The sequence below is a fragment of the Pleurodeles waltl genome, chromosome 3_1 (genome assembly GCF_031143425.1).
Source record: "Pleurodeles waltl isolate 20211129_DDA chromosome 3_1, aPleWal1.hap1.20221129, whole genome shotgun sequence".
Taxonomy (NCBI): Eukaryota; Metazoa; Chordata; class Amphibia; order Caudata; family Salamandridae; genus Pleurodeles; species Pleurodeles waltl.
In genome coordinates, this window is record NC_090440.1 from 1,992,884,802 (window position 1) to 1,992,898,882 (window position 14,081).

Here is a 14,081-nt window from a genome sequence, read left to right on the forward strand (position 1 = left end):
TGCCATTCCCAAACCTGCCCCCATTTATCACTCCTAAGTGACTTATTGACTGCCGCTCCTTACTCAAGATCAGGCTCTAAGGATCTTTTTTGTGATATCAAGCACCGTGTGACATAACAAAGAGAGACTCGCCTCTGACAAGTACATCATTTGTGTGGCTTTCACCACACAGTCAAGCAGCCAGTCGGGGCGAGGGGGTGTATTCCTCATAACCCACACAAGTTATAATGAATATCTGCTTGAGTACACGCCACACTTAACACCAGCGGGTAAGAGGATTACGAAGGGGAACGTTGGACATAGGTAGGTAATGCACTTCAGCAAAATTATGTGGTGATAAAGGAAGAGAGTAGCAGTGCCAACCAAGCCGGAGTGACTCTTCCATGGACTACTAATTGATTTTAAGTGTTATGCCTTACTAATATTAAAATAAAGCCATTTTCCCTAATAGAAGAATGTAATATGTGGTGATGTGGGCGTGACATCAAGGATTACATTTCCAGTTTGGCAAGTGAAGTCTCAAAAATCCTTTGACCTTTAGTTCTAATGTTTAAAAGACAACCTTTTTCTAAGCACGCTATTTGCGATTACAATGGATTGATTCATGCAGTGTTTATCTCACCCCAAAGCAAAGAATAGACTACTCCAGAGATACTTATCAATAGATTTTGCAAGGCAGCTGCAACAAAACTGCATGCCAGCACTTCCTTTTTTAAAGTTGGAAATTGGAGATTATGCCATTAATAATTTGGTAATATTCCAGGCCATTGTGTTTTGCCCACTGACTCACACTAGGCACCGGCCAGTCATATGCAGATTAGTCTTGTCCTGCTCCAGTAGAAGAGTTTCAGAAACTGCCAGGACTCCTTTACACTGGAACACAAGCAACCCCAGCCCGGCTTGGACCTTTTGATTCAAAATATAAGAAACTATGAAAGGTCGAATTCTGTAGAAGAAATAGTTACTGCTTTTGTGTCATGATTTCTCCATAATCTCTATCTTGATTTGACATGTATCCCACTCTACGCCCCCCATCGAAGGTCAAAATATGAACTTTATGCATACTTTCTGTTATAAAAATGTATAATGGGTGTGGAAATGATGCGTAAGACCCATCCTTACATTAGTCGCTATGAAAAAGAGCTATATGATTTGGATGGGTAACATAGGGCCTCATTACAAAATTCTCTGAACCACTGATGGCTCTTATAAGTGTCACCGTCACCACTGGGATTCTGATATTTTCAGTAAAACTGCGGAACTTTAAATGTCCCCTCGCTGACTCATGTTGCTAAAAGCAGCCAAAACTCTAGAGGGAATTACTGGGGAGATTTGGAAATGACCAGCGAATCTAATCGGAATCACTAATTCTTTGTTAATTTACAATTCCTCAGTGGAACTTCAGGACTCTAACTGTATTTCCTGCCAACTCCGTACCTGTACCTGTGGAGTTAACAGTACCCTAGGTATTGTATCATTGGAATGCAGAATTAACACTGCCAACCCTGAACCACTCATAATGAGGGCTTTATTGTTTTCGTTTTTCTATATATAATTGCTGCGTGAGAAGTGTATTGAGGTTCTCCAGTCTGAAAACAGGGACTGTTCAAAAGACTTGACTGTACACAACAAATGATGGATAATTGCAATTTAACTCATGTATTACTGTTAAATGTAGATTGCCTATACCTGGTATATAAATAAAATTCAATATAGTTTCAAAGTCCATTATTTTGAGACAAAGAATATTTTTTTAATTGCAGAGATCACCCAAAAAGGGACGAAGTCCATTAGTGAGGGTGTCTGATTTGCAAAGCGTCAACCTAAGAAGAAATTCCATGTTACCTCCGACCCGTATTACAAATATGTTAATGTAAGTAATATTGCCAATAAATATTATGATTTCATTAGAAGACTGTGTTGCGAAGCCCTCTGCATAGAAAACAAATAATGACTTATGCATCATTCAGTGACTGATGTAATGCACATCTTTGGGACACAGGAAATGTAGTGCCACACACTTAGTGTGCCGCGGTCTGTTGTACTGCAAGCTTTAGCTATGTCATTTGTCTGTAAGTAAGTAGCTACAAAGGCAGTTCGCTCCAGTGGGATATTCATTTGGTCTTCCAACTAGAAGTAAATCTATGCAATAAAATAAGCACCACCTGGAACCCCTACTTGTGAAAGGTAAGAGGGAATTTTGGAAGTGATCAGCCACAAGATGTACAGAGTAACTTGTTTCTAAAAATGGTCTTTTAAAAATTGGCGCAGAGGTGTGTTACACTTTTTCATTCCTATGAAATGGTTTAGAATCAACAGTTGTTAAGAGTCAGCCATTTATAAGCAGGTTTGCAACTAACAAGTATGGTTTATGGCCCAGACAAATAGGTTACCTTTTGTAATGCTCTTTCTGGTAGAAATCTGTCTAGCTGCAGATTGTGCACCTATGAATCTCCCCAGGTGCCAGACTGGATCCAGAAACTCTTGCAATTGCTCATACGTTCCAGCAGATAGCATCCCCCTCAGATACCTTTCCACGTCCATATATGAAACAAAGCATCATCAATAGATTGCACCTGCATGTTATTAGTTGTCAGTTATTTTTCCACGTCCTTGGCTATTGAGTGTGGCCACCTAAATTGAGTTAGCAGTTTATGAAAACTAACTTTGGATCTTATTACTCACTAATGTCCACTCAACAGAAGGAGAAGAAGGGAGAGTGATGAGGAATCTGCAGTTATGTTGAATTTTTATCAGAGGGAGCGTTACTGGACGTGATTAACATATTCTTCTTTTGAGAGCAACCACTGTTGCCTACATGGATATTAGGCTGAGGAATGCCTTTTTTATGAGGAAGTCCTTCAAGACTGAACAGGCAAAAACACCCTCTCTGCAGACTTTAGGATCAGTGTAGTAATTCCAAGAAACATGTATTCTCCTGCACACAGTACGTGGAAGTCCCAGCAAAAGCAAAACATGTAATCTAGAGAACCCTGAGAGGGAAACTCTAGAACTCAGAATGGCGGGCATTGAACGTTTTTGGAGGTGTCAAAGAGATCTATTAAGGGTTACTTCTTTCGAGTAAAGATGACCTGCACCACTTATGGGTGCAGCCACTATTTGTGATCAGCAGAATGACACCTGCAACACTATAGTGGCCCAATGGGCCTGTGAGGCCACAAGGCATATGACTGATAGCTGGTTTGAAATTGAAAATCTATAACATGTCCTCTTTGAATGCAGTATCTTGATGGAAATTTGATGATGGCCTCTGCCAGACTCATCCTGAACATCCCCCGCCAAGAACACAGCACAGGAGAGATCTCCGCTGACTCCCTGTCAAAGAATCAACTTCAAGCTCCTAGTAGACGCTTACAGGGTCCTGAGGGACCCAGCTACCTCAACTATCGCATCACCTTTTACTCCCCTGCCAGACCTCTCCGCTCCTCCCATCAGTCGCTCGCCACGGTTCCCCACATAAGGAAGTCCTCAGCTGAAGGAAGATCTTTCACCTACTGTGATCGGGTCGTCCCGATCACGTCCCCGACAGCGTCCGTTACTTCCGTGTCGGGCAAACCCGACACGTCACTTCCGCGTTCCCATGTTTCCATGGGAACGCTCTTGGAACCGTTGCCGCGTTTCCCTGTTCCCAGGGAAACGCCTAAGGACTTCTGGGCCTGCGAGATTAAGAGGGACGTGGTGCGCGGAGACGGAGAGAGGGGAGTGAAAGGAGAAAGCGCAACGGAGCCTACAGCAGCGGAGGAGCGTGTCGGGAAAGAGGAGGCAAAAGCAGAAGACGGGCGCGAGGAGAAGAAGATCACTCACGGAGGAGCGCCGGAGGCGGGAAGCCCAGGAGCCAGCCACGACCCAGGAGGGTTGTGGCTTACAAAGGTGCGGTCCCTGTGGGGAACGAGAGAGAGAGTATAAGTAAAAAGGCACTGGGGAGGAGTGAGGGGGGTGGGGGAAAGGAAGCTGACTAGTGCTTAACTGGGGCACAGTGGGTCACATATCACGTCCACCTTATTGTGTGTACAGTGCACGGGTGTCCCATCACGCTACCCTGTCACCCCCTTACCTTCCCCTTTCCCTATTGAAAAACAACCCCAGACATACTTCTTTACTTACCTTGGCGTTCTTCTTCTCTTGCCGGTAATCCACTGGAGCCATATGGGATACCCAGGATCCATCGACCTAAGAGGCAAAGAAAAGGAGAAAGGCACAAGTAGAAGAAAAGAAGAACCCGCCCTAAGACCCTAATAAAACTGTAACTTTGTGAACTAAAAGACAAGGAAAGGGAAAACCCCACAAATAAAACCCTTCTTTTACCACTATACCCGCTCTCAGTCTTGTTTATACCGTTCAGCCTGCCACAGTGGTGTCAGAAGTGGGATTTTAGAGAGCCCTAAGGCTAACGAACGGTATAGACAATGAGCGAAAGTCCTACTCTAGAGGACATGATTAAGCAGCTGGCGGAAGGCCAGCGCCACTTACAGTTGGTATGGGAAGCTCACCAGTGAGAGGCTAAGGAGGACAGGGAGGCCTTACAGTCCGCCCTAAAAAGTCAAGCCACTATACTGGCAAACAACCAACTGGTACATGAAACGGCGATGAAAAAGTTAACGGAGACAATAGCCGCCAGTAAAGTCCACCCTAATGTCCCCAGTTCGGTGCTACAAAAATACCAGGAGGGGGAAGACCCGGACTCATTCTTTACCAACTTTGAACGAGTGGCTTCCTCCGCCCAATGGCCTGAGGAAAGATGGGGACAATACATCGCACCTTTACTCACAGGACTCCTGCAGGCAGCTTACCAAGCAGCTAATCCAGGTGGGACAACACCTTACAAAGACATAAAGAATAGCATTTTGGAACGGGTTGGGCACGATACCGAGTACTATAGAGTAAATTTCTGCAAAGTAAAGTGGGGACAAAATGAGGACCCCCGAACCTTTTATTTTCGAGTTAAAGATTTAGCACTGAAATGGTTAGGACCGATAGGAACTAGCAGAGAGGAGGTCATAAAGACAATCATCCTCGAGCAATACTTGGACTCCTTACCCACCAGTACGAAAAATTGGATAAGGCAACATCCAAAGGTGGATACAGACATGGCCATAGACTTGGCCTGTGCATACCACCCTGTTCCCAGGGAAACGCCTAAGGACTTCCGGGCCTGCGAGATTAAGAGGGACGTGGTGCGCGGAGACTGAGAGAGGGGAGTGAAAGGAGAAAGCGCAACGGAGCCTACAGCAACGGAGGAGCGTGTCGGGAAAGAGGAGGCAAAAGCAGAAGACGGGCGCGAGGAGAAGAAGATCACTCACGGAGGAGCGCCGGAGGCGGGAAGCCCAGGAGCCAGCCACGACCCAGGAGGGTCGTGGCTTACAAAGGTACGGTCCCTGTGGGGAACGAGGGAGAGTATAAGTAAAAAGGCACTGGGGAAGGGAACTGGGGAGGAGTGAGGGGGGTGGGGGAAAGGAAGCTGACTAGTGCTTAACTGGGGCACAGTGGGTCACATATCACGTCCACCTTATTGTGTGTACAGTGCACGGGTGTCCCATCACGCTACCCTGTCACCCCCTTACCTTCCCCTTTCCCTATTGAAAAACAACCCCAGACATACTTCTTTACTTACCTTGGCGTTCTTCTTCTCTTGCCGGTAATCCACTGGAGCCATATGGGATACCCAGGATCCATCGACCTAAGAGGCAAAGAAAAGGAGAAAGGCACAAGTAGAAGAAAAGAAGAACCCGCCCTAAGACCCTAATAAAACTGTAACTTTGTGAACTAAAAGACAAGGAAAGGGAAAACCCCACAAATAAAACTCTTCTTTTACCACTATACCCGCTCTCAGTCTTGTTTATACCGTTCAGCCTGCCACACCTACCTTGCGACAAAATGTTGGAACACCTTGCCTCTCCACCTCAGGCAGTCACCATCACTACCCCAATTCAGTAAGGACCTTAAGATCTGGCTCTTTGACTGAATCTTAAGGACCTACCACACAGTGCCTTGAGACCCTATGGGTGAGAAGCGCACTTTAAAAATGTTGATTGATGATGGCTCAGGTAATTCAGGGTGCATCGGCTCTAGGATCAGTATTTGGTGCAAGGAAGGCACAGCCAGAGTCTGTTTTTTCCATTGCAGACTTTGCAATCTCTCCCTAGAACAGGGGTGCCTGGACTTGTCTTGTGACTTCGCCTTCAACTTACCTGACAAGGAAGATGTAGCCCCATGATCGTAATCGGGACTGACACTACTTATTGTGCTCTGTAACGTAGAGCTTGACTTCCGGCATCATGATGGCTTTAGAGAGCATCAAGGAGCATTTGTCACAGAAATTGGAGTCATGTTTGGTGTTGGGGCATTATAGGCGAAGTCTTGTTATGTTTATCTGCATGACATCTGTTTCCAGCATACACAGCACAGTCTGAAACTTATCTCCGGGAGTAACAACCCTGCACACTACTTAATAATTTGTTGAACCAACATGGCTTTGGTAAAAATATCAAAACCCTAGGAGCAGAGCACTGGATTTGCAAAACTAAAGTCAGCAGGCAAAGGTGACATCTATTAACAGCTCAGTTTCATCATGTCCAGAGGCGGAACAGAGTTGTGGTGGAGGCCGATTATACCACCTCCCGGCATGCAGGCATTCTTGCAAGGATTTCTATATCAGGTTTGGTGCCTGGAGAAGTTCATGAATTAGGAATCTGTGGTTAGAATTATCAGTTAGAATGATGGGCGATCTTAGACTTTAATGTGTTCAGGTTCAGCAATGTTTAGCTGCTCTAGAAAAGAACACAATTTATTTTCAGTATTTTAGAAGCAGTCATATGCGTTTTAAACACATTTACTTGCATGCTTTTCCAGGCCGAGCGTAGCATATTGAAAATCTGGATCAATGAATTCTCCATAGGGATTACATTGTTTTTAAATATTCCTAGTGAAACTTGAAAACCATGCTACATTAGTAATATATCAGTAAAATAACTAAAGTAACCCATCCACATCAGTTTTCTTTTCAGCCAATTATTAGGTCAATAGGTGTTATCCCTGCTGGCCATTTTAGATATTTTCACTGCTTTTATCAGTTTTGTCATTTCATATCTGTTCTTCATGCAGTAAAACATAAACCTCACAGAAACTGAGCAGTGAGCGCAATGACCCCCTTCCTTTGTGCCAGCTTCCAGAGCTTTCTGGCGATCCCTGGAGTCGGTTTGTTGTCAGTCTGCACCTTCGTGGTGGTACTTATGGAGCCGTGGCAGCGGCTGCTGAAGTAATGGAGAGTTCAGCGCCTGTTAAGAATTGAGAGGTTACACGGGCTTCTGGGACTGTGGAACAATGGCACTTGCAGAGACTTCAGATGTCTGGGATCTCTGGCCTGATGGGTGTGAGGAGCAGTAGCAGTCCATATGTACAAAGTTTGAAGATGGATGGATTCACAGCCTGGTTGCAGAATTGAGAGCAGTAGGAACCAGGAGCCGTGCTTGCTACTGGCCTGGAATACCCTGAAGCCCAGGTACTGACACTGCAAACAATTGCCCTACAAAAGAGTAGTGAATATGAGATCTGTGTGGAGTGTTGACCGTGAATAACAGCAGAGCAGAACTTCGATGTCATGCTATGTCTGTCAAAGCCCACAAACATGACAAGAAGGATTTCTTTCACTCTTCCTTACAAAGAAGTAAAAGAAGAGAAGGGGGCATGGTTGGGGGCCAAAGACGGATAATAGTAGCCTTAGGCTCTATTATGGAAAAGGCTGGAAAAAGTAGAGAGACACTCTGTGGTGGTGGAAGCACACCATCACTAGCTGGAAACTAAAATGACTATAATAAAGTATTCTTTGTAGGAGATTGGGTCTAAGGTACTCTACATGGAGCCAAGGCTAGATCAGATTTAGGAAGGCACAGAAGAAAGAAGTTGGTTCAGGGCTTTCTATCACTTGATGCCATGGTTGAAGCGCTAAAAAACTTATTATGTATGGACCAGCTTAGGGTCCTGCACTACCTGACAATCCCTTCAGATAAGACAGTGATATCGGTAATAGAGCAATGTTTCCTGCATCACCTGGAGCTTCCTGAACACAACAGTGAGTGGCTGATTTGGAGAGTGTATAGTCTTCCATATAGTAACGCTCATCTCTCTGCCGGTGGTAACAAGGGCACCATTATTGTGGGATGGAGAGACCCAGACTTGCTTGATGAACTCTTAAAAATACACCAATAATGAAGCAGGCCCTGCAAAGCGATGAAAAGAGGAACCTTCTGTTTCCTGACCTCAGTTCAACAATGCAGGCATCCGAAAAGGAACTAAAGACAACTCAACAGCAGCTGGCAGCGATAGGGTTTTCGTCCTTGGTGTGGTATTTGCTGAGTAAAAAGGGGTGGTCAAATTAAGTTTTGGATCTAACTGAGGCTGCTTCTGAGTTGCTCTGTAATCTAAGATTGGTAGCAATCCAGTAAGATATGAAGTGAAGCACAGCCTGTGATAGTCAAGACTGTGACCAGATACCCAATTGGAACTTTCAGTGGGACCCAGCTGACTATAGGGGGACATAGAATATTCCTTTGCTTTGTGCAATTTTTTAAAGATGTATAAAACATTTTTTGGTACCTTTCTTCTTTGCCCCTCCCCCCACCTCCAACCCCTACGTGGCCCTATTCACATGGACCCTTTCCTGGTTACTATCACCTTTAATTTCCATTATTGCACTCTATCTGTTGAAAATGTAATCTGATAGAGACTTCTAGTTGCAGATTCCTTACCTTAGAATTTCCCTCAAGCGTCACTCTGTATCTGGAGATTTTTCCTTGAGTAGTAGCCTTGTGCACCGTTTGGTGGCATCAGTCGACTCCGTGTCCATCGTTGGCATCGTGTTCGCCAGATATGATGTTGTGGTCATATAAACGCCACCCCGACACGCGGACATCAGTTCTTTTCTTTCCGAGCTAGCCTGCACACAGATCCAAAGAAGCCCAGTGACTCCTGTCATCGGATGATGTCTGTGACGAATCCGCACCTTGTTTGTCTGTGGTGTTTGGAGTCGACCAAGACCCAAAGTCATGCTCCTAGTGCCGGAAGATGAACCCGAAGACTTCGGGGGAGCAATCCCTAAAGCTTCTTGGAGCCCGGTGCTCGGCTCTGCATCGCTTCCGGTCTCAGTTGGGAGGAAGATCTTGACCACTTGCGGAGCCCCAACTCTTCGCCGTCCAATTCAAAATCTTCGGGACACTCTGGTAAGCATAAGAAGTCAAAGAAGAGCAAACGTTCTTCGACTTCACCCTGTCTGTCGAATGACGCAACGTGGGACAAGGAGCGTCATCGCTCTAGGCCTCCGTCCTCACAGCCTACTTCTGGCTCGGCTCCTTGCCTCCCTGAGGTTTTGGGAGCACGAGCCACCCCTGCCCAACATTTGAGAATTTTATGAGGCCATGCACCTCATTTTTGGGCAGTCTGACCCTGCTGGAGCGCCTTTGGTCCCCACGGGGTCAGAAGCGGCTCCCTCGGTTCTTCCCCGGCACCTTTGACCTCGGCTCGGCAAGGCACCCAGGGATCCGCTTCCAGGTCTGTACCGGTGTCGGTCATGCCATTCGAACCTTCCCTGATGATGGTTCAGACGTCAAGGCTCCCGATGCCACCCGGGCCCGGGATCGGAGTCGACCCCATACTTATTGCGGACTCCGACACGGGGCCAGACTGGCGTCTCTCAAAGCCAATTCAGACTTTCGATGGGGACCTTGCTCCCTAGGTCAGATCCTGGCCTTCATTCGTATGGGTGCAGGTATAGTGATAGTATGGAGGGGTCATTGGATCAGAATACCAGCTTGATAACACCGTAGACTGGGATGAGAACCTGTGTGAAGTCTGTGGTCTAGACACGTCCCCTGATGCTGGCATGGGTTCTCCCCCTACCATGGCTATGTGGTGGTCAGGAGAGCGGCCAAGGTCCTGGGTCTCGTGCTGCCTCCTGTGGCCGTCAGAACCCCTCTTACACTTCAATGAGGCCCTCACTGATTTCCTGCTGGGGACTGGGTCCAAACACAGCACAGGGGCTCCTGTTAATAGGACAATCGCCCGCCACCATAGGCCTGCCCCCAATGACCCAGTATTCCTGACCCAAAACCCCTCTACAACCCCAGGAACATTCTCTTCTGCATCCCCGGATAGGGAATTGAAAAGACTGGATCAGCTGGGGAAAAAAATGTTTTCTTCCTCCAGTCTGGCATTGCGGTCGGTGTACACTGCTTGCCTTTTGGGCTGTTACTCCCATACGTCATGGGACAGGGTTGTGCAAGTGCTGCCAGAGGTCCCGTAGGAGACCCAGGCCATTCTCTCTCCAGCTGTTGCTTATGGGAGAGACGAAGTTAGGTTCATCATACGATGTGGGCTGGAAACGAACAACTCACTGGGTAGAGAGATTCCATCGAGGAGGGCCTTGAGGTGACACGCTTGGTTGTGGATGTCTGGCTTTTCGGGGATGTCTAAGCTGCACTGATGGACAAGCCCTTCGACGGCACCCATCTCTTCGGAGACAAAGCGGACTCTGCACTTGAGCGCTTTAAGGAGTCCCAGGTTACAGCTCCTTGGGCCTTGCGGCTGCGCCTTGCCCCCCTCAGTCTGCTTTTTGCCTCTTTCGTGGCTAGGGAAGGAGTGCCCAACCACATCCCTTTCCTTCCAGCCACCGCTCTGCGCATTCTGTTCAGCCTCTACTTAGCCAGGGACTTGGGATCCAATGTCCTTGAGGATCAGGGAGCCAGCGGTTGGCCCAGTCCACCACCACTCCGGCTGAAGCCTCCAAACCTTCCTAGACTGACTCTTCCCCATCAGGAACCAGTCGGAGGCAGGGTTCACCATTACCTGCCGTGCTGGAAATCCATCTCGTCAGACAGGTGGGTTTTGCAATTAGTCCAAAGGGGCCACTCCCTCCCCTTCAAGACTACCCTTCAATCCATGCCACCATCCTACGATCAGATGACGGAGGATCACCAGGGCCTTCTCCCAGAGGAGGCCAGCTCTCTTGGCCAAGGGAGCCATTGAGAGGGTCCTTGTGCCAGAAGTAAGCCATGATTGTTATTCCTGCTTCTATCTGGTGCCCAAAAAGGACAAGTGTCTATGCCCTATCCTAGACCTCCAGTCTCTCAAAAAGGAGAAGTTCAAAATGCTCACTCTGGCTCAGGTCCTATCTGCTCTGGATCCAGGAGACAGGATGGTAGCGTTGGCTTTGTAGGGCGCGTATTTCCATATTCCTGTCCTGCCTGCCCACAGACGTTATTTGTGGTTCATGGTAGGCCATGATCATTTTCAGTTTACCGTGCTCCCCTTTGACTGTACCAGCGTCCTTCGTTTGTTCACCAAAGGGATGTTGGTGGTCACAGCTCATCTGCACAGGTTAGGGGTTTCAGTATTCCCCTACCTCCACGACTGGCTGTTGAAAGTGGGCTCCCCCCAATCTGTTGTCTCCCACCTCCAGACTACGGCTGACCTCCTGTATTTGCTGGAGTTCACTATAAACGTGCCAAAGTCACACCTGACTCCCTCTCAGGCGCTCCCTTTCATCTGAGCTGTTCTGGACAAGGTGCAGTTTCGGGCCTATCCTCCTGAGCGGTGAGTCCAGGATATTCAAGCTATGAAACCGATGTTTCAGCCTCTATCCTGGATTTAGTGAGAATGACTGTGACGCTGATTGGCCTCATGGCCTCCTGCATCCTGCTGGTGACACACGCCAGGTGGCATATGCAGGCTCTGCAGTGTGACCTGAAGTTCCAATGGACGCAGCATCAGGGGAATCTCTCCGACATGTTCCAGATCTCAGAGGGAACTGTGCAACATCTGCAGTGGTGGCTTTTGAACCCCGATTGTGTCAGAGGCAAATGCCTCTCCCTTCACCAACCAGATCTGATGCTAGTTACAGATACGTCACTCCTGGGATGGGGCGGCACCACGGGAGAGGCAGAGATCAGATGCGTCTTACTCTAAAGACAGCCTTCCTTGTAGCCATCACTTCTGCCTACAGAGTGTGTGAGCTGTAGGCCCTTTCCTCAAAGCCACCTTTCATTCCTAGCCATCCGGACAAGGTGGTGCTTCACACCAGGACTTGCTTTTTACCTAAAGTGGTTACTCCCTTTAATATAGGCCAACCCATCACTTTGCCTACTTCAGGTGCCCCCACACCCCTCTAAGGAAGACTCCATTGCCTGGACCCGAAAAGAGCATTGGTGTTCTATCTTGATCGTACCAAACAGTTCCAGGTGGATGATAAACTCTTTGTGGGTTATGTGGTTGCGAAGAAAGGTTGGGCAGTGCAGAAGAGAACCATCTCTAGATGGGTTGTTGTCTGCAGTAAATTGTGCAACGCGTTGGCTAAGAAGCAACCCCTGGAGGGTTTGTGTGCTCATTCCACTAGTGCAACAGCTGCAACCACTGCGTTAGCACACGGAGTTCCAGTCTGGGACATCTGCTAGGCAGCACCATGGGCATCTTTACACACGTTCACCAAACACTACTGTCTGGACAGTCGGGTCCAAAGGGATGGGTACTTTGCCCGTTCGGTCCTTCAAGACTTCCTAATATGATCTTGGTTCGCAGACCCACCTCTGGGGATATTATTGCTTGGATATCTTTTCTAAGGTAAGGAATCTGCAACTAGAAATTTCTAGCAGATAAACAAGTTACTTACCTTCAGTAATGAATTATCTGGTAGAGACATATTCTAGTTGCAGATTTACCGACTCACCCATCCTCCCTGCTCTGCAAACTGATTTCTAGGAATAGGGACTTCCCTTTCAGGGCCCTAGTTCTGACGCACCTGGGTCAGTGTCCTTCATGGCTCTGCGCTTCTGGCTTGGAGAGTCGGGAAAAGAAATGGATATCAGTGCATTGTGATGGTGCCTATATATGACTCGCAACATCATATGTGGCGAACAGGATGCCAACGACAGATGCGAGTTGACCAACGCCACCTAATGGTGCACAAGAGTGCTGCTTGAGGAAAAATCTCCCAGATCTAGACTGACTGTGTATAATTCTAAGGTAAGGAATCTGCAATCATAATATGTCTCTACAAGATCATTTGTTACCAAAGGTAAGTAACTGTTCTTCTGTTCCTTTTCTGCCATTCTGAAACTCTTAGGGCTGGTGGCCTGGCTGTAGTTTATGATTATGGGGGAAATCTGACGCAAGACCACTTGTCCTCAGTACACTCTCAGTAAAATAAGCCTCACTGCATTACTTTAAGGGATACAAGTATAGTCGGCTGACTAGCCTCCTTCCTCCTGTGCTTAATGCATAGGCCATCAGCATCTTTACCCTTATCGAGAGCCATCTGGTCTAGGATGAAATGTGTGGATAAGACTAGCCTGTTTTGGTACTGCAAAAGATTATGCTAGCAGATCTTTAATTGGGCAGTAATCGTGGTTGCCCAAACAAGCCTTCTTTCTAAGGCTCTGATTGCCTTAAATCAAGACGGTTCAGACTTGGAACTTTTTGGCCGTTTGCAGCACTGGCTTACATAAAGCTTCAATGCTTGCAGGCAGCTTCAACATCTAAGGCCTCCTCAAGTCCAGACCTCCTTATAAGTCCATATGAATATCCTTCTGATCAATGAGTGACCCATTGACTGCTGTTAGATGTGACAGCCTTAGGGTAGTCTTCCCCCAACTTTTCGCCTTTCTCCCTCCATTTTTCTGATGTTGTTTTTGCTGGTTTTAGGACTCTGCACACTTTACCACTGCTAAAGTGCTTGTGCTCTCGCCTCTAAACATAATTACATTGGCTCCTACCCAATGGGCATATTTAACTTATGTATATGTCCCTAGTAAAGTGCACTATATGTGCTTAGGGCCTGCAAATTAAGTTATACTAGTGGGCCTGCAGCACTGATTGTACCACCTACGTAAGTAGCCCCTTAACCATGTCTCAGGCCTGCCATTGCAAGGCCTATCTGGGCAGTCTTACTGCCACCGCGACTTGGCATTTAAGAACCTTTGCCAAGCATTACACCCTACTTTTATTACATATAAGTCACACCTAGGGTAGACCCTATATGAATCACAGGGCAGGGTGCAGTATATTTAAAAGACAGG

General features: G+C 47.1%; 1 protein-coding gene across 9 annotated transcripts in view; it reads left to right on the top strand.

Annotated features, from left to right (window-relative positions):
- Nucleotides 1–14,081, top strand: part of PRR11 (proline rich 11) — a 359,537-nt gene that overhangs the window by 320,154 nt on the left and 25,302 nt on the right. For all 9 annotated transcript variants that reach the window (XM_069226409.1, XM_069226404.1, XM_069226406.1 and 6 more), the window contains one exon: nt 1,764–1,873. In XM_069226409.1, the coding sequence (XP_069082510.1) occupies nt 1,764–1,873 (110 nt within the window). The remainder of the gene's footprint in view (nt 1–1,763; nt 1,874–14,081) is intronic.